We start from the raw sequence: 18,958 nt of genomic DNA, 5'->3' as shown, positions 1-18,958 counted from the left end.
TGTCTGGTCCTCTCCTTCTACCTGTGCTGGAGGGGATGGGAGGGAAAGGAGACTGGAACACCTGGTGTTCGCTGAGATGGGGCTGGCCCCGAAGAGCCCAGAACACTCCGTGGCACCAGCCTGGCACTGATTCTGTGCTTCTGCTCATCCACTCATTCGCAAGCAGGTAACTCACTCAGTGCCTGCTGGGATGCCAGGTCCTCTGCCAGCCACTTTTCTACTCTCGCCGCTGCCACCTACTGGCAGAGGCAAGTCTCTCTTGTTTCCCACCTGTAAAAGAGAACTACCTACTCTACACGGGAGGGCTTCGCTTACCTGATTTTTATCTACTCGCCAAGGTTTGAGGGGAGTGCCCAGCGCTTACAAAGAAGAGAGCTGAGCTGGGATCCAGACCCTAGTGTCCGCTTACTCTCTTCTCTGGCCTTGTGGGACTGACTGTTAGCAAATAAACATACAGGACACTCCGTTATAGTCGAATTTCAGATCAACAATGAATAATGTTTTCGTATAAAAAGATATCCTAAATATTGCGTGGACTTAACTGTGTGTTTTTGTTTTTGGCTGCGCTATGGCACGCGGGATCTTAGATCCCAGACCAGGGATCAAACCCTTGTCCCTGCATTGGGAGCACGAAGTCAACCACTGCACTGCCAAGAAGTCCTTGCATGGACATACTTAATGAAAAAGGATGTCCTTGAATGGACATAAATGAAAAAAACTACTCTCTGTTTTACATAATATTCGAGTTTAACGGGGCGTATTTTATCGGGCCTTTTCCTCTGATCTGCAAATACACGTTCATAAAACCAGCGTGTATTTGATCCCTCAGGTCCCGTCTGGAACTGACATCCTGGGAATCCCTGACTTGACGTCATTTTTCCAGGAGAGTTTATCCGGAGAACCCCAGACCGAGCGCGGAAAAAGTACGGCAGGTCTGCGCCTGCGCTAGGGCATCTCTGGGCCCCACCCCCAGGTCAAAGCAGGCCGCGCCCACTCCTCGCGAGAAGGCCGCGCCTGCCCAGGAAGATTCAGAGGCGGAAATAGGATACCGGAAGCGGCTGTTGCCATGGAGCCCGCGGAGGACTGGCTGGTGGAGTCCTTGCGCTTGTAAATCGTGTGGGCATGGGACGTGGAATCTGGGCCAGGGAACTGGCTTGGGGGCCGACGGGCGCGGGATGGAGCATGCGGGGAATCCTGGTGTGGGCTGGGACCTGTACGGAGGACTCCGTCTGGGCCTCGGCTCCCGCTTCTGAGAAATGGCACCTTTCTGTGTGTGCAAGTTGTGTGAAGTCCTGGTAGGAGCCGTGCTTGTGGGGGATAATAATAGCATAATTTTTGTTTTATAGTGTTAGTTGCTCAGTTGTGTCCAATTCTGAACGACCCCATGGATTGTAGCCGGCCAGGCTCCTCTGTCCATGGGATTATCCAGGCAAGAATACTGGAGTGGGTTGCCATTTCCTTCTCCAGGGAATCTTCCCAACCCAGGGGTCCAACCCAGGTCTCCCACATTGTAGTCAGATTCTTTACCATCTGAGCCACCAGGGAAGCAAGTGACCATTTATTTTGCACCAGCCTCTGAGTTAAACCTTAAACAAAGATTGTCTCGATTCTGCACACCAACCTTGTGAAGTACTCTGGGAGTTCCATTTTACGCATGAGGACAAGGCTCAGAGAAATTGTGACTGGCCTGGTCCTAGTCACACAGAAGGTAAAATATGTAACAAGATTTGATCCCAGTTCTGCTTGATTCCAAAACTTGGGCCCCCAACCACCAAACCATGCTGACATCTCATCTTGAACAGTTGGAAAAGTGCCATGCATCAATATGTGACATCGTGTCTCTGTCCTTCAGGTACCAAGATTTCCATGCATTTGACCTCTCAGGAGCCACTCGAGTGCTTGAATGGATTGGTGACAAAGGTGAGATGCCCTTCCTGACCCTGAAGGAGACAGAATTCCACTCCTGAAGCTGGGACTCAAGGAGCTCAACCTAGAGGGACCCAGCCATTTCTGAGAACTTGAAAACCTCTTGCTCACTTGCAGCAACTTCTTGTTCTATCAGCATTATATTTCTATCTAGCTCTCTTCCAGTCCCCCGATACGAGGCTGCATACCACTGGCAAAGGAGTTTATTTTTGCTTTGGGAGATATGGCAAAGTGTCTCGACCCAGCCATGGTTCACAATCTTTCTAGCAGTTTGTCCCAGCATATTCTGCTTCTTTTTCCAGGAATCTTGGTTGCTGGCTATGAAAGCCTGAAAAAAAATGAGATTCTTCATCTCATACTGCCTCTCAGACTTTCTGTAAAAGAAAACCAGGTAACTTGAAATATATGTGCTGACTGTATGTGTCTGCTTCTACTCACTTATTAAACCTTTATAGAGCCCCTATTGTCTACTAAATATTTTCCTGGGTACTAGAAAGAGAGAAACTGTAAGCACTGAGCCTGCCCTTGGAGTCTAATAAAGAGAGACAGATATGCAGAGAGGTTTAAGTGCTACAGAAAGTCCTGTGATTTACAGAGGGCTCCTAGAGCAAGAAGTCAATTATACTTTATCAAAAATAGATTGAGGGGGAATTCCCTGGTGGTCCAGTTATAACTCTGTGCTTCCACTGCAGGGGGCCTGGGTTCAAACCCTGGTGGGGGTAACTAAGATCCTGTAGGTGTGAAAAAAAAAAAGAAACAGATTTAGGGAGCCATTAGAGTATCAAGGGCGGTTAAAACCTTAGAATGATTAAGATCAGCTCAGAATGTAGTGTATAAATAGTAAGAAGAGATGATGGCTAAAGACAGAACCTCAGGGAGGACATTTGAAGAATGGGTAGAGGAAGATGGACCCACAAGGAATACTGGGAATGAATAGTGTTCAAAGTAGAAAGCATCTCAGAAACAGCCAGTGATCCAGAAGCCAGGAGAAAAGAATGTGTGATGAAAAACGTTGATGGTTGCCTGATGTCACTCTGAAATCACTCAGACTCATCGGCTAGATCAGTTCAGCCTTTGCTGTCCTCGAGTAAATTTCTTTCTAGCGCTCTTGTTCTCCCTCATCTCCACCCCTCAGGAACCAGGACCACACCAAAATCAAGCCTTGATAAGAGACCCGATTTACCTCTCACCTCACCCTTGGCTTTTCCTCTTTTCTCTCTCTTTTTAAAAAAAATTTGTTTATTTGGCCACGTTGGGTCTTAGTTGTGGCACTTGGGATCTTTGTTGCATTTGTGGAAATCTTGTGGCATGTGGGCTCTGAGGCATATGGGATCTTAGTTCCCTGACCAGGGATTGAACCCATATCCCCTACATTTCAAGTCAGATTCTTAACCACTGGACCACCAGGCAAGTCCCTCTTTTCTCTTGTGGCCACCTCTTTTTCTCCTGCCTCTGGTTCCTCATGTGGAGATAGTAGTCCAGCAGCTAAGAGCATGGACTTTGGTTAGACAGACTTGGGTTCAAATGTGTAACATAACCCTTATGTGACCTTAGAAAAGTTGCTTAAGCTCCCTGTATCCTAGCTCTGTCATTTTAGAATAGGGATAATTATACTGTCCACGTCACAGGGTGGTTCTAAGAATTCAGTGTGATAAAGCACTAAATAAGGTGGCTGGCACAGTGAATACTGGATGATTGACGGTTGTATTTTTACTGCTGGAGGAACCCACCTAACTTCTGGTGGGAGGTGCCAGGAGGAATGGGGCTGTGTATGTCTGCTGATACATTCTAGTTATTTCTCTGATACACTGTTAAACTTCTGTGACTCCCCTAAGCAGGCTTGGAATATAATGCTTTTGCTATGGAGAAAGGTTAAAAGAAAGGCTTTGGATGTGCAGGAAAGAAAGCCATCTCTGTAGGCAGCTGAGACCAACATTTATTATACAAGTAACAGTGCCCAGAGGCCCTGCTCAAGAAGCATCGTTACCACCTGAGCGGCTTCCAGGGTTTCCTCCCAGGCTGGGATATGGCTCCTCACCTGGAGCTCCTCTGAAACACTCCTTTAGAGAGCAGCCCTCTCTGATTGGCCACCTCTTTGTATTTTAGGGCTTATTCCCCGAAAGAGATTTCAAGGTACAGCATGGAGGATTTTCAGACAGGTCTGTCTTTGATCTGAAGCACGTGCCAGACACCAGGTAAGGTCAGCTTTGTCTGTGACCTAGATCTTCCATTCCGGATGGAGTGGCTGCAAACGGCAGGGTGATCCTGCCTCTTTATCACCACTCCTCCCCCTCCACCCTCAGCACAGGGGCACATGGACGGGCTGTGCACACGGGCTGTCTCTGGAATACAGAGACACCAGCGCTGGGTGGTATCTTGGTCCCTCACAGACCATCTGACTACTGTAACCCACAGATCAATGGTGTTGCACCAGGGCATAAAGCAGAAGGGATGCTGTTAGTTTCTCAGAGAGCCGATGGTGGGTGGTTGGGGCTAACAGCTCGGTTGGCAGAGGCCGAAAGCCTGTGGGTGAGGGTTCTGTGTTCGGGCTCCCTGCTGGGTCCTCTTGGACACGTCATGCCAAGTGGCAGCCAGGGCTCAGTCCCACAGCTGTCCCTGGAGGGGATCAAGCCTGCCCCTCATCTGTTAAATGAGGGTGACTGGTCTTGATGACCCTCTTTGCTGTAAGCTCTCCCAATCTGGGGAGTGTGGGACCCCACGCTGAGTGCGCTGGAGAGGGAGAGGCTGGGGTATGTGGTGAGCTCCCCACTGTCTGCGCTGAGGGCTCCCTGTCCATCCTAATAGGTTGCTGGTGACCAGTGGCCTTCCCGGGTGTAACCTGCAGGTGTGGCAGCTCGCAGAGGACAGTGGTGAGTAACTGAATTGGTGAGGGATGGGGGTGTGGGAAAGCCTGTTTCTCCCACACCCCCAATCCCTAATCTGAGCCGGTTAAGAAGTAGACTCAGAGCCGACTGGGAATTAAATGGAGAATCTATAGACACTCCCCTGGTGATCTAGTGTTTAAGACTCCATGCTTCCACCACAGGGGACAGGATCCCTTGTTGAGGAGCTAAGATCCTGCATGCCTTGTGGCCCCCAAAATTTATTTTGAAAATGCAGTATCTACTTTAACACACCAGAGATGAATTAGTAGCCAGAGCAGTGCACACAAGCCCCTCATGGAGCTTCCTACAGCTTGCATCAGGAATGGAGCGCGCCAACCCAGTCAGAGGCAGGGCACCTTGTGAGTGGCAGGCCTCTCCCGTGGGCAGGGGCAGCACGAGGGCAGCAGGGAGGTCACCTCTCTTTCCAGCCATGCTGCTCTCTGGGAAGGAAAACAGAGTGAGGAAAAGGCCGGGCTGACCTGCAGGAGATGGAAAGGCGCAGGAAGCGTTTGTACTGTTCCTGTGGGAATGGAGGGGGTTCCCTTGGCGCATCCCCTCCAGCGGCGGGTTTCTGGTTCCCATCAGGCAGACACCAGCCCCTCCATTCCTCCTTGGGTGGGAGCATTGCGGGCCAGCATGGACTCGGGCCCAGAGGCAAAGGCAGCCTCCCTGGGAACTGCCCCTTGGCTCGTGTGGTCTCTGCCTGTGGTTCCCACGCTGTCTGTCTCGGGTGCTTCCCAGAAACCGCTGTGTGCTCCTCCCCCAGCCCCACTGCTGCAGGAGGCAGTCCTGGTCCTCGTTTGGGTTTGGGGCACTGACCCTGCGGGCCCTCCTTTGTCATTTCTTCCTTCTCAGTTGTCTGATGCTGTAGCTTCCAGGTGTCTGAATATACTTCTTTATCATTATGATTTTTTTTTCATAATGTTATTGAAATTCACCCATTTTAAGTATACAATTCAGTGATTTTTTTTTTTTTGTAAATTTAACAAGTTGTGCAACTACCACTGTAAGTCAGTTTTAGAACATGTTTATGTCCTCAGTAAGATCTGTCATGCCAGTTACTGCTAATCTCCTTGCCCACACCCTGCTTTCTGTCTCTATGACAGATTTGCCTTTTCTGGATGTTTCATATCAGTGGACTCAGACAACATGTGGTCTCTCCTGGCTGGCTTCTTTCACTGAGCATAATGATAATACTTTTGTGGTCTGCCATGTGATACAGTGTTGTAACATGTATCAGCAGTTTGTTCCTTTCTAAGGCTGAACAGTGTTCCTTCCTATGGATGTAGCACATTTGTCTATCCATTCACCAGTTGCTGGATCTGATTTCTGGCTATTAGGAATAATGCTGCTAAGATCATTCATGTACAAGTGTGTGGACCATGTTTTCATATGTCTTGGATAGATATTAGGAATGAAATTGCTGGATCATGTGGTGAATTTACATTGGGTTTTTTAGGGAACTCCCAGACTCTTTGAGAATGGCTTCATCATTTACATTCCTACCAGCAGTGTATGAGGGTTCCTGTTTCTCTATGTTCTGCACCAACATGTGCTATTGTCTTTTTTATTAAAGCCATCGTAATGGATGTGAAATTGTGTATCATGTGGCTTTGTCTGCAGTTTCTTAATAACTAGTAGTGTTGAGCATCTTTTTAATGTTTACTAGCCATTCATGTATCTTCTGTGGTAAAATACCTATTCAAATCTTAACGAGGGTGTTTTGTTATCCACTCCCTGCCAGCAGGCTGAGATCATATGCTGTCATAGGCCCTTTGATATTCTAATTCCATTGTACATTTTCTTAGATACTTGTTCACATTAATCAACAATCTGTAAGATGTAACAGTAATATTAATGAGTGTATGTTATATTCCAGTCACTGTACTGATCACTTTCCATGTGTGAGCTCATTAAATTCTCATGAGTCTGAGAACAAACTGTCCAGAGAGGCTCACTTGGTCAAAGATGGTAACAGAACCAAGACTTAATTCTAGTCTGATTTGAGTCTGCTTATAATCATGCCTGGTGGTAACTATGAATTGTTGTTGTTTAGTGGTTCAGGCGTGTCTGACCCTTTGTGATCCAACATACTGTAGCCAACCAGGCTCCTCTGTCCATGGAATTTCCCAGGCAAGAATACTGGAGTGGGTTGCTCTTTCCTTCTCCAGGGAGATCTCTCTGACTCAGGGATCGAACCTATGTTTCCCACAGTGGCAGGCGGATTCTTTACCACTGAACCACCAGGGAAACCTGCCCTTTTTTTTTTTTTCTTTTTTTTTTGAGTTGTGAGAGCTCTTTGTACATTCTGGCTACAAGTTGTTTATCAGATGTATGTTTTGCTCATATTTTCTCCTTGTCTTTCATTTTCTTAATAGGGTCCTCTGAAGCATAAAATTTTAAATTTTAATGAGGTCCATTTTAATTTCTCTTCAGAATGGTGCTTTTGGTGTCATAACTATCTTACCCATAGATTTCCCCCATGTTTTTTTTTTTTCCCAAAAGTTTTATTGCTTTAACTCCAACATTTAAATCTCTTAGAGTTCACTTTGGTGTGTGGTATGACTGAAGAGTCTAAGCTCATCTCTTTGCCTGTGAATGTCAGGTTTTCCCAGCACCATGGGTCAAGAAGCCTGACCTTTCTCCACTGATCTGCCTTGGTGTGTTTGTTGAAAATCAGTCGACCGTGAATGTGAGGATTTATTTCTGGACCCTCCATTCTGTTCCCGTGATCACTGTATCTGTCCTTATGCCAGGAACTGATCGTTGTTTTTCATGTTTCTCTAAGACTAGGCAGTGTGGGGCAGCGGTGGTTTAAAACTGGGGTGGGGGCACCTTTGGAGCTGCCTCCTGTTCCGACACTGCCTGGGTACCAGGTGCCACAGAGAAGCTGCAGCCCCAGGCCCCGGGGAGCTCGGCCCGAGGAGATGTGCCCTGACACTCTCATGTGCCAGTAGGAAATCAGATCATGATCTTCCTCTGGATATTAGTGCAGAATAGTCCATAATCTGGGCAAGTCTGGCCAGCTGTTTTTGTAGATACCTAAAAGTGTATTTTCTAAGGTCCAGGTTTTGACCCACAGCTTTGGTGTCTCAGAAACCTGATTTGGTGAGCACTGAGAGTAAATCTCATCTGTTGGTAGGACTGGATGTAGTGACCAGACCCGGAGGACCGCTGTATAAACCAGAATGCCGTTTTATTAGTTTATAATGAAAAAATAAGTATCCCCAAAGATGAAGTATTCCAGATCCTTATTCTTTTCCTATAAAAGACCTAACCTAAGCATAGCAAGAAGAACCAGCTCCAAATGATTATAAGCTCTTCCAAAGTGGTTATAAGCTCTCTGTGAAAGTGAAGTCACTCAGTCATGTCTGACTTTGCACTCCCCCCGTCCATGGGATTTTCCAGGCAAGAATACTGGAGTGTGTTGCCCTTTCCTTCTCCAGGGGATCTTCCAACTTTCTTTTATTGCCCAGTTCTTGGAGGTGCCTCACAGCATCTTTTGCTTTGACTTCACAGTAGTTTTTTCTTTCCGTTGGTTTGGAGAGGGTGGTGTGCTTTCCTAGAGCACACCCAGGTCTCTTAGAGCAAACCCAGGTCTCCCACGTTGTAGGCAGACGCGTTACCGACTGAGCCACCAGGGAAGCCCAAGCTCTCCAGAGGCAGAGAGTATAGACCTTGTGAAGACGTGGCGCCCCAGGCCTAGGTGCTGTCCTGGCCCCTGGAGGTAGGGTCTGTGGCCTCTCCTCTCAGCTCTGGGGCTGAGGAGTCTGCTGAGGATGTAAAGAGATGAAGACATGTCTAACAGTGTCAGACAGCTCTCTGCTGAGGCCTCCACTGAAGTTAAAACCTTCCCACCCCTCCCCCCACAGTGCCTTGGTGGCTCCACAGCGCCCTCTCATGGCCACCACTTTCCTTTCAACCTGGTAATAGGTTTGCTCAGTGTCTCGGTTCTGGAGCCATTCTGACTCCTGAAGGTCGCTTACAGCTGCTGTGACCAGTTCTACTGGTTTAATCTTCAGACACAACCTTCTTGCTTTCTTCTTTTCAAATAATATTTATTGATTTATTTTTGGCTGCACTGGGTCTTAGTTGTGGCATGCGGGATCTGTGTTGCAGTGCCTGGCCTCAGTAGTTTAGGTGCACGGGTTTAGCTGTCTTGCAGCAAGTGGGATCTTAGTTCCCTGCCCAGGGATCGAACCCGCATCCCTTGCATTGGAAGGCAAAGTCTTAACCACTGGACTGCCAGGGAAGTCCCAACTTTTCTTTATTGCCCAGTTCTTAGAGGTGCCTCACAGCATCTTTTGCTTTGACTTCATAGTAATTTTTCCTTTCAGTTGGTTTGGTGAGGGTGGTGTGCTTTCCTAGAGAAGGTATTTTTCCCCTGAGAGAGGGGAGGAGGAGGAGGAAGAACCTATTTCTTTCCTCTTGTTAACTGTGGAGTAACTGTCCAGTCAGGAGCTCCAAAGCTTTTGTCTTCCACCACATCTTTGAAATCGGCCTTTGATGGTTTTCCCTCAGCTGCCCCCTTCCCTGCCATCAGGGGACAGATCCCACCTGAGAACCCCTGGCTCTGAGCAGGTCCTGGGGGATCCCTGCAAGGCTCCCTGGAGTTTGTGGAAGGGGAAGAGGGAGCCATCTAAGTGAGGCCCGGGAGAGTCAGGTGGGCTGGGCTGTTTGAATCTCGGCCTCACTGGTGCCCCCAGAGACACACTGGGCCTGAGGCTCAGCTGTTGTGTCTGCTTCAACCTCCCTGCCCCCCTGCAGCCCCTGGGGCAGCGCAGTTATGTTCGGCAAGTCTGCACCAGGGGCACCGAGAGCCTGTGGCTTGGGGAGCAGGGCTCGGGAGGCCTCTGCAGCCAGCCCGGCCCAGCCACGCCCTCTGTGACTCTGTGTGTGTGTGTGTGTGTGTGTGTGTGTGTGTGTGTGTGTGTGAACTGTCACAAGGCAATAGCTGTCGCATGCTTGCTTGATCAGCCGTGCTGGTGTTTTTTCTTTGATCAATCCCTTTCTCATCTAGAGTGTAAATATACAGCGCTCCATTTTCTTCAGAGAACCTGGAAACCAAACAGTAAACCCTCTCTAAGAGCAAGAAAATAGAAAATGGAAAACGTGTCTCCCTTTAAGTAACAGTAGTGTGCCCAGCAAACTGCTTGTTCTGAACTGTGTTACACGTGGAGATGGCAGAGGGTGGGATCTAAAGTCTGACTTAGCCTGAGGTCAAGTATGTCGATGTTCAGTGTAAAAAAGACGTGGACTTTCTTACCCTATTTATGTTTGAAGACATCTGTGTTGTAACCTTCACATGTTGGGCTTCAGTAAACAGCTTGAGGTCACGGGACATGTTTTTGAAGAAATAACGTCACTGCCTAAACTGTTCCTGTTACAGACGACAGTGCTGGTGTGTGCTTCTCTCTTCCTTATTTGTTCTCCGCAAAACTATAAAAAGCCGGAACTGCTGGGTGGGTTTGGACGTGGCTGCTGTCGTTCATTATCTCCAGTCTGTGAAATAGTTCATAAGACAAATCATAGAGAAATGACAGTGCCCTGACAGTTCCAGAAGTGGAAACACAGCACGGAGTTATTAGGTCTCCACATCTTCCTTCACCGACAGGGAGCTCCTTTTCTCCCCTGACCTTCTGCCTGGCCCTTACCATTCCAGACCTGCCTTAACATTCTGAGCCTCTCCTGCTTCCCGCCAGATGTCATCAGAGCTGTTAGTACCATGGACGTGCACGAGAGCGACGGCCCTCTTTGGCCCAGGGTGGCCGTTTTCCCATCGGTGGCACCCAGCATCCTCCACGGTGCAAGGCTCAGCAGCCTGAAGGTAGTGGATCTGGACTCACAGAAGACCACGTACACCTCAGGTACCGCAGTCCCTTCCAGCTCCTCTGCCTCCCAGCTCCACTCAGCCACACTGGAATCCAAATTCAGCCCTGTGTGCCCGCTGCTGGGGAAGCGAGATGAATGAGAGGCAAGGCCTGGCCTCAGGGGCTCCTGTTCTGGGTGTGGGGAGGTGGTCCTGAGAGCAGCACCCAGCCGGCTAAGTGCACCTGTGAGACGAGGGGCACCGGGGACGTGGTTCGCTCTGCCTGGGGCTGGTGGGGAGCTTCCCCAAGGAGAGGACTGGCCACCCGTCGGCTGGGCCCACCAGCCCCATCTGATTGCAGCAGCTTTTCTCACTCGCCCCGTTCTCCAGGTGTCAGTGACGATGATGTGCTAAGTAGCCTGCAGGTCCTGGACACAGACACCTTCGCCTTCTGCTGCTCCTCAGGCCGCCTGGGGCTGGTCGACACCCGCCAGAAGTGGGCCCCGTTAGAGAACCTCGGCCCCGGCCCTGGGTCTGCTGGAAGGCGGTGGTGTGCTGAAGCTGGGGGCCGGGGCCCTGGGCCCAGCATTGCCCGCCTTGGCTCAGACGGGCAGCTCTGTCTTCTCGACCCCCGGGATCTCTGCCAGCCTGTGAGCTCAGTCCAGTGCCCTGTGTCCACACCCAGCCCTGAGCCAGAGCTGCTGCGAGTGACTTGGGCCCCTGGCCTGGACAACTGCTTGGCCATTTCAGGTACTGCTGAGAGGACTTTGTCACTTCATCTCTCTCCCAGAGGACTCTCAGGTACTCAGGAGGGAGCCCACAGCCCCATAGTAAATCTGGCCCCAGAAGGTACAGTTGTCACAGAAAAGCTCCTAGTTCTCCAGGTTCATGAGGGATGGCCCTTCCTCATCCTGGCTACCAAACTTCACACGTGGGTAGCGGGCCTTTCCTGTCCCAGCAGGAACTCAGTTCTGAGGTTGGTCCAGAAGCCTGCAGGTGGTACAGCACCAGAACAGCCATGGGCTTAACCAGGGAGAGGTGACAGGATCTGAGGTGCCTCTCAGGCAACTCGCTTTTAGAATTACAGAAAGCCAGTGAGGTCAGCAGACTCCTGGGTCTGGCCTGGCAGCATCTAGCTGAGTGAGGGTGTGTAATGAGGTATCTTAAAGCCCACGGAAGAATCCTCTGAGCAGGGAGAGGCTGAAAATAATTGAGGGAGCAGGAGAGACTCATTGATAACAACCGGATCCAGAAAGAGCAGGAGACATGAGCCAGGCGGGGGTAATTCTCTCTGTAGGCGTCTCTGGGGTATTTCTCTCTCTGTAGGCTTCTCTGTTTCCCCCATCAGGTAGGAGACAAGGCCGTCTGCAGGGAGGGACCCACATGTGGAGGGATTAGAACTGGGGGTTAGCAGAAAAGGTTTGAAAAGTCTCTTTACCCTCAGTTTCTTGGGGAAGATAATAATAACCTATCTCATGGGAACTTCCCTGGTGGTCCAGTGGCTAAGATTCCTTGCTCCCAATGTAGGGGGCCTGGGTTTGATCCCTGGTCAGGGAATTGGATCCCACATGCTGAAACTAAATACATAAACTTAAAAAAAAAAAGTACTACCTACTTCATATAATCATGAGGGGTAAAAGAGAGAGAATGCAGCGTTAGCCTCGGGCCTGGCACATGATAGACAGACCACACATGCTCATCAGTATGTGCTCTGTGACGTCATTAGCTGCTGTTGACGTCACATGTCACATGCCCTTCGGTTGGTCTTTAAGTACCTCATTACTGTCTGATTCCTCACCCTCCAGCCTGTTTTGGTTCCACAGAGCAAATTATAAAGACCGTTTTAGACATACAGCGTCAACACTGTCTTCCCTTGTTCTTCCTCAGGGTTCGATGGGACGGTCCAGGTCTATGATGTCACATCTTGGGCTGGAGTGGGGCGCCAAGTAGAACCTCTCTTCACTCACAGAGGTCACATCTTCCTAGACGACAGTGGGATGGACCCTGCCCCGCTGGTCACCACCCACACCTGGCACCCCTACAAACCAAGGACTGTGTTATCGGCAGCCAGTGATGCCTCTCTGCACGTGTGGGACTGGGTGGACCCTTGCGCTTCTCACTGACACCAGCATCTTTCAGCCCAGGCCCTGGGAACCTGCTGCAGAGCAAGGAGACGGATTCAGGATTCAGGCGACAGCAGACGGCCCTGCTACCAGCTGAGTGGCTGAGGGCAAGTTAACCAGCCTGTCACCCCACCCCGGTTTCTTTATTTGTAAAATGAGGCTGGTAATAACTACCTGGCAGGGCTGTTGGGAAGGTTAGAAGTAACATATTTAAAAATAACTGCTAGGATGCATGGCACAATAAATACTTGGTAACTGCTCTTAGCTCTGGGTGCCCCATTTCTCCCGAGTGTAGAATGGCAGTGTTTTACCCCATCCGTATTCACAATATAGAGAATCTGAAGAGCTGATAAATGTAAACAGGTTTTGTGAATTCTTTTACAGAACTAAGATGTATTGTAGTGTTGTGTTAGTTGCTCATTTGTGTCTGTCTCTTTGTGACCCCATGGACTGTAGCCTCCAGGCTCCTCTGTCCATGGAATTCTCCAGGCAAGAATACTGGAGTGGGTTGCCATGCCCTTCTTGCGTTGGGGATCTTCCCAACCCAGGGATCGAACCTGTGTCTCTTTAAGTCTCCTGCACTGGCAGGCAGTTTCTTTACCACTACCACCAGATGTTAAAGAATTATCATGAGGGCAAGATCTAGATACAGAAGGAAGGAAGTGACTATTACTTTTAAGACAAACTATCAATCTTAGTGTCAAGGAAAACAGTGCCTTTAATACCTCAGCTGTGGCCTACCTTAAACAAGAAAGGAGATTTGGGTAATATTTTGCAGGCTGATGACATTTTTTAAATATTTATTTTTATTTATTTATTTGGCTATGCCAGATCATAGTTGCAGCGTGGTAACTCTTAGTTGCAGCTGGTGGGATCTAGTTCTCTGACCAGGGATTGAACACGGGCTCCCTGCATTGGGAACACAAGAGAGTTAGCCACTGGACCACCAGGGAAGTCCCTATTCTTCAGTTTTGACAGCACATGGGAATCATCTGAATTGGTCTGGGACATGTACCTGTTTTGCAAATTAGTCCACAATAGTTTAACCCTGCCTTCTGCCTTTCCTACCAACCAGGCCTAAAATCGGTGCCCACACCTTACCTGCTGGGACCAATGATGTCTCCCTCATGTGAGGAGCAGTGTCACAGACTTTGCTGTGGAGTGTTACAAAACCTGCCAACCAAGGTGCCTCCTCCCTGTGGAGGTGCCCACTGAGGATCCCCCAGATTCCTGTGCTCAGCTCAGTTACATGCCACACCCTCCCGGGGAAAGGAGCTGTACCCTTTTATCCCACTTCCTATAATCAGGGGAGGTTTCACACCCACCCACGAAGGGTCCCTTCTCCCTCGCTCCCTCCCACTGCTGCTGCTTACTGCTCGCTCTTGTGGGAGGCTCCCAGTTCTGCTTTGGGGCTGCGATTCATTTGGTCTTCTGATCTGGCTGTGACATCATCACCATGACCTGGAACAGAAACATGGATTCTGTGCTTGCTTCAGATGGATGTTTAGGGAACCCAGTACTGATCCTGAGGATTCCTTCCCTGAATCCCTGTTAAGGACTGGAGAAGGTCAAAATTCTGTAGGCAGTAAAAAAACATCCCAAGACATAAAGAAGCAAAGAAGCGGGAGGGCTTCCCTGGTGGTCTAGTGGTTAAGAATTCATGTCAATGAAGGAGACATGGGTTTGGGTTTGATCCCTGGTCTGGGAGGATTCCATACGCCACATAGAAACTAAGCACATGTGCCAAAACTACTGAGCCAGCACTCTAGAGCCCAAGAGCCGCAACTACCGAGCCCCTGTGCCCAGAGCCCACGCTCTGCAAAAAGAGGAAGACTGCACACAGCAACAAAGACCCAGTGCAAACAAAAATAAATGCATTTTTTTAAATCTTAAAAAACAGGCAGAGGGGGAGCTCAGTCTTATGCAGATCACTGCAGAGGCAGTGAGGAGGGTGGGTGTGGAAGATACCCGAGAGATAATATCTGGAACCCAGACCCACTGCAGTCTGTCCATCCAGCTCTCCTGGGGTTGCTTCTGCTCACTTCTAGGCAAAACTGGAAAGCTATTTTGCAACAGGACCCAAAGGTTCAATGAAGTTTGTAAAGCCTGGTGAAGCCCCTTGCTTCAGGCTGGCTCCTGCTGAATGAGAGCTATTCTGCAAAGAGAAAATAGCTTATGCATGTTCCTCCTGTATCAGAGAGGTGCTCACTCTATTTTAAGCAATTTTCTTATTTAACGGCAGGGACCAACACTCAAGAGTACCCAATATTGTGCTTTCTCTGAAGAGTCGGTCTGAAAAGTGGAAGGGACTTCCCCAGTGGTCCAGTGCTAAGATGCCATGCTCCCAATGCATGAGGCCTGGGGTTCGTTCGACCCTTGGTTGAGGAACTAGATCCCACATGCCACAACTAAGAGTCTGCATGCCGCAACTAAGAGCCAGGACAGCCAAGTTAATTAATTAATTTAAAAATGTTTAAGGAAAAAGAAAAGAAGAGTCAGTCTGAAAATGGAAGGGAAGCTGTAATGAGCAAATTCCACATTGATACCAAGAGAAAAGTCTACACATCATCCATATACTGCTGGCAACCGAAGGTGGCGCTCTCACGTTCCTCTACTTTACTCAGAACTAAGTTCCCGTATCTCACCTGCAGCTGCTGTCTTCCAGGTTCTCTTTGCAAATTTTCCACCAGGGCCACTGCCTCCAGTCTGCTCTCTGGATGCTTCTGTCTAACTCAGATCTGGATCTCCTGGGGAAGGACAGCCAGGAATGGTTCCAGGACTAGCGACTCTGGGAACTGCTCTTTCGACTACCTCTCTGGTCTCAACCACTGATAACCAAGCTTCCAGAGTTGGATGAGGGACTCCCGGAGTCCTGCTGCTTCTCAATAGCAGAAATGCCAAAAGCACTGGCAGGAGGTCTCTGGTCCAGGGACATTCGCTTGAAGGAAAATTTCCTGCTCCCTGTGGGAATCTTCTTCCAGCTTTCCAGCTTCACTATTCGAAGCCCTTCTTGTACTTGAGGAGTGTGGATTTGTTCGTCCACAGCTACAGCCATTGTTCAGATCAGAGAGAAACCCTGCAGCTCTGCTCTGAACTTCAAACCTCTTCCTTCACTTCCCTGAGAAGCCACCTTCAGATAGGAATTGAAGCAGAGCTTGAAATTCTAGAGCCAGAGACATACATTACAAAGTGAATTCTAGTGAAAACCACAAGGTTAGCCCAGTAAGACTGAGGTGATGAAAATAGTCTTCCTGTTCTTCCCCACACCCCCACCCCTGCCTGTGCCATAGCCTGATGCCCCGTAGAGTCTGGCCCTCTGTCACTGGCTTCCCCTCTGGGGAGGCAGCTCCAAAAGTTTGACAGGCTGGTGATCTGGTTGGAAAGAAGGGGAGTGTGAAGCTGGTTTTGTATAGCAATTTACACCAAGAAAATGCCAGTTATCCACACTGAAGAATGAGAATGGGCAGATGGATAAAATAGGAACGAAAAACTGCCCGCTCTCCCAAGCCACTGGTCTTCAAAGTGTTGCCAAGTATGTGCGGTCCAAGAGCCAGACGGGCACCCAAGGTGGCAGCACCTTGGAGAGCAGCGCCTGAATGGAGCCTGCTCTAGGCTTTGGAGGTTCAATACTTCCAGCCCTCAGCTGTCCTTCCCACAGGCTGGGTTCTCAGATTTGGAGGGGTGGGGGGCGCTCTCTGGGGATTCCCCAGTCCCGGCATCATAACTCTCCCAAACAAGGAGAATTACCCTGGTTATTAAGGTTCCTAGATGTGAGAGCAAGGATAATGTGATCACAGACTCAAAAGATGTTACAGTTGGAAAGAAAGTTGATATACTCAGGCTTCCACCCCCTCAAAGCTGAAGCAGTCATGGCTCAGAGACCGCCGGGACCTTGTCTGAGGACACAAAGCTGGCTGGAGATGGGCAGTCCGGTGACGGCGGACGGGGTGTCTGACCCTCAAAAGCGTGACTTTCACCGGAAAGCTACGCTGCTCCGCGGGCGACCTTCTTTGAAAGCTCTATGGGGTAAACGCAGGCTCTGCGGACGGAGCTGCCTCGTCGGCTACGGAACCAGAGTCGTCCCCGCCGGGCCTGGCGGACAGCGAGAAGGCGGGCGCCGCCAGCATGAGGGGCGCATCCTCCCCCGGGTTCCGGACGGAAGCTGTCGGACCCCGGGTCTTCGCCTGCCTGGTCACGCCCAGCCCGTGTGAGCGGCTCAGACCTGAGGTGAGACCCGCTCCCGTCAGTCGAGGCCCTGCGACCACCACCGGGGGCCTGACTCCGCGGCACCTTCTCTTTGGCCACACACAGTCCCTACACGACATTCCCACCCCGAGCAAGATCTCAAGTTACCACTTTCGGACAGCGACTAAACGCCGGAACCGGAAATGCAAACTTCCGAAGGACTCGGGCTGGCTGAACTACATTTCCCATAGGCCTCCGCCAGCGTCTGCCGACTGACAGCAGCATTAAGCAATGATCTTTCGGAGTGGCTTGGGCGCCGGTTATCGATGCGAATCATCGATGACGGGTGGGACTTTCCTACACGGAGATTCGGGGTTGCTGAGCCACAGCTGTCTGTAGTCCACGCAAGTTGAGAGGTTGCAGTCCTGCCTCGCTTCTCCCACCCGCGTGGGAATTTGGGGAGGTGGCGGCTTCTCGCCTTACTCCGCCTGGGGGCGGGGGGGGATTTCCTGGAACAGAGGGACCTTGGCAAAGCATTTCCCTTGCAGCTGAAAGCGGGTGTTTATCCCTGTTAATCCCTATTTAATCCTATTATACAGGTGAATAAACCCTGGCAGCTTGGACCCAGTTCTCAGGGTGGCGCTGAGACCCCAATTCAGATGTTTTGCCATTTAAACAAAGAGCTTTTCTGGCTGCCCACTGTAGTAATGCTTCACTACTATCCTCCCCTTTGCTCCTCTCGCCCCATGGCCCTCATTTCCCCAGTGCACAGTCCTGGGTGATTCAAGATGACTATCATTGACGCTTATTCATTTAACAGACCATTGTAGAGAATATACTTTGGGCCAAGAAAAACACTTCCTCCTCTTGAGTGCAAACTGGCAGAGGGTGCACTTTCTAAAGTGGAATGGTGAACAACTCAAGGAACTTCAAAGTAATAAGATTAAGTGCTAAATGGAGTAGCTTTCAAAGTAAATGACTGGAAGGAAGTACTAGAGAGCAGCTGGGAGAGTCCAGGAGGAAAGAAAGTGCACCCTCAGGGAAGAGGGTGGGAAAACTATACTTTATACCTTTGTTATTTCTGGCCGCTCTGCATGGCATGTGGGATCTTAGTTTCCTGATCAGGGATCGAACCGGTGCTCTCTGCATTGGAAGCATAGAGTCTTAACCACTGAGCCACCAGGGAAGTCCCTCTCAGCATATGTTATCTGATTTGGTTCTGACAACAAATTTTGTGTAGTAGGTCTCACTCCCTGTTTAACACATAAAGGGTCTTAAATTCAATGGAAGGTGGGTGAAGATATGATTCCCCCCAGGAGGGACAGCCTGTGGTGGGGTATAGGACAAGAGGGGCTCTATCTGTAGAGCCCTAAATCCAGCTGCAAGTCTGGGTCATGGAGATTTCTTCTAGCCTCTTGGATCTTAAGAACAAGAGTTCCAAGAGGCCTAACGTGGAAAACTCAGCCCACCTCTTTCAGGGTGCACACACACCTAGCTTTCCAACCAGCCTAGCCTAGAAGTTCCACAGAACTGCCTCAGGGACCAGGAAAGAGGGGCAAAGACCCAGCCCAGGAGAGAGCTTTGGTTCCCAACATCCAGTCATTAGAGCATCTCTGCTTTTACCTGTTCTTTTTTTTTTTAAAATAACCTTAAAAATTAATTTAAATTTTAATCTGGGTCTTCGTGGTGGCACTCGGTATTGTGCGGCACTCTAGTTGCATGTGTAGGCCTCTAGTTAGGGTTTGCAGGCTTAGATGCCCAAAGGCTGTGGCTCCCTGCTCCCCACTAGGCTCTGAAATCTTCTATCTCAAAATGTGAGCATCACCCATGCAATTCTACTTCCACTTCCTCTATGGCCATGTGCTATGTTATCAAGAGGGCGAGAGAAAGCAAAGACTTTAATATCTATCCAGAGATTTGAAATAGCTTCACAAGGTCAGGCAACAGGGAGGTTATAATGGCCCTACATTTGAAAAAAACTCCAGGTCTGTCTTTGAGAGACTGGGAGGGGGCAAGCCCAGCACATGGGG

General features: G+C 49.6%; 2 protein-coding genes across 4 annotated transcripts in view; one reads left to right on the top strand and one right to left on the bottom strand.

The window, feature by feature from the left end:
* The first annotated feature begins 30 nt into the window (after positions 1–30).
* WDR73 (WD repeat domain 73) lies at positions 31–13,123 on the top strand. 2 transcript variants are annotated; one of them, XM_065906222.1, is made up of 9 exons: positions 31–166; positions 830–1,107; positions 1,853–1,920; positions 2,229–2,317; positions 4,033–4,121; positions 4,732–4,796; positions 10,514–10,678; positions 11,011–11,370; positions 12,508–13,123. In XM_065906222.1, exons 2-9 carry the CDS (start codon positions 1,067–1,069, stop codon positions 12,741–12,743), a joined length of 1,113 nt encoding a protein of 370 aa, XP_065762294.1. In that variant the 5' UTR covers positions 31–166; positions 830–1,066; the 3' UTR covers positions 12,744–13,123. The 2 variants fall into 2 exon arrangements, with proteins under 2 accessions (XP_065762294.1, XP_065762295.1); XM_065906223.1 differs by having other exon boundaries at positions 44–166; positions 884–1,107.
* ZSCAN2 (zinc finger and SCAN domain containing 2) overlaps positions 11,452–18,958 on the bottom strand; it is a 22,955-nt gene continuing 15,448 nt past the window's right edge. The window contains exons 3-4 of one of the 2 annotated variants that reach the window (XM_065906220.1): positions 14,117–14,204; positions 11,452–11,985 (exon numbers count right to left, since the gene is read on the bottom strand). In XM_065906220.1, the coding sequence (XP_065762292.1) occupies positions 11,850–11,985; positions 14,117–14,204 (224 nt within the window). In that variant the 3' untranslated portion in view covers positions 11,452–11,849. Of the gene's footprint in view, positions 11,986–13,593; positions 13,653–14,116; positions 14,205–18,958 lie in introns of those variants that run through there. The other variant, XM_065906221.1, reaches the window with a different exon arrangement.

The sequence above is a fragment of the Muntiacus reevesi genome, chromosome 15 (genome assembly GCF_963930625.1).
Source record: "Muntiacus reevesi chromosome 15, mMunRee1.1, whole genome shotgun sequence".
Classification (NCBI taxonomy): Eukaryota; Metazoa; Chordata; class Mammalia; order Artiodactyla; family Cervidae; genus Muntiacus; species Muntiacus reevesi.
The sequence above is the reverse complement of the archived record's forward strand: the minus strand, read 5'-3'. Positions and strand labels throughout refer to the sequence as shown.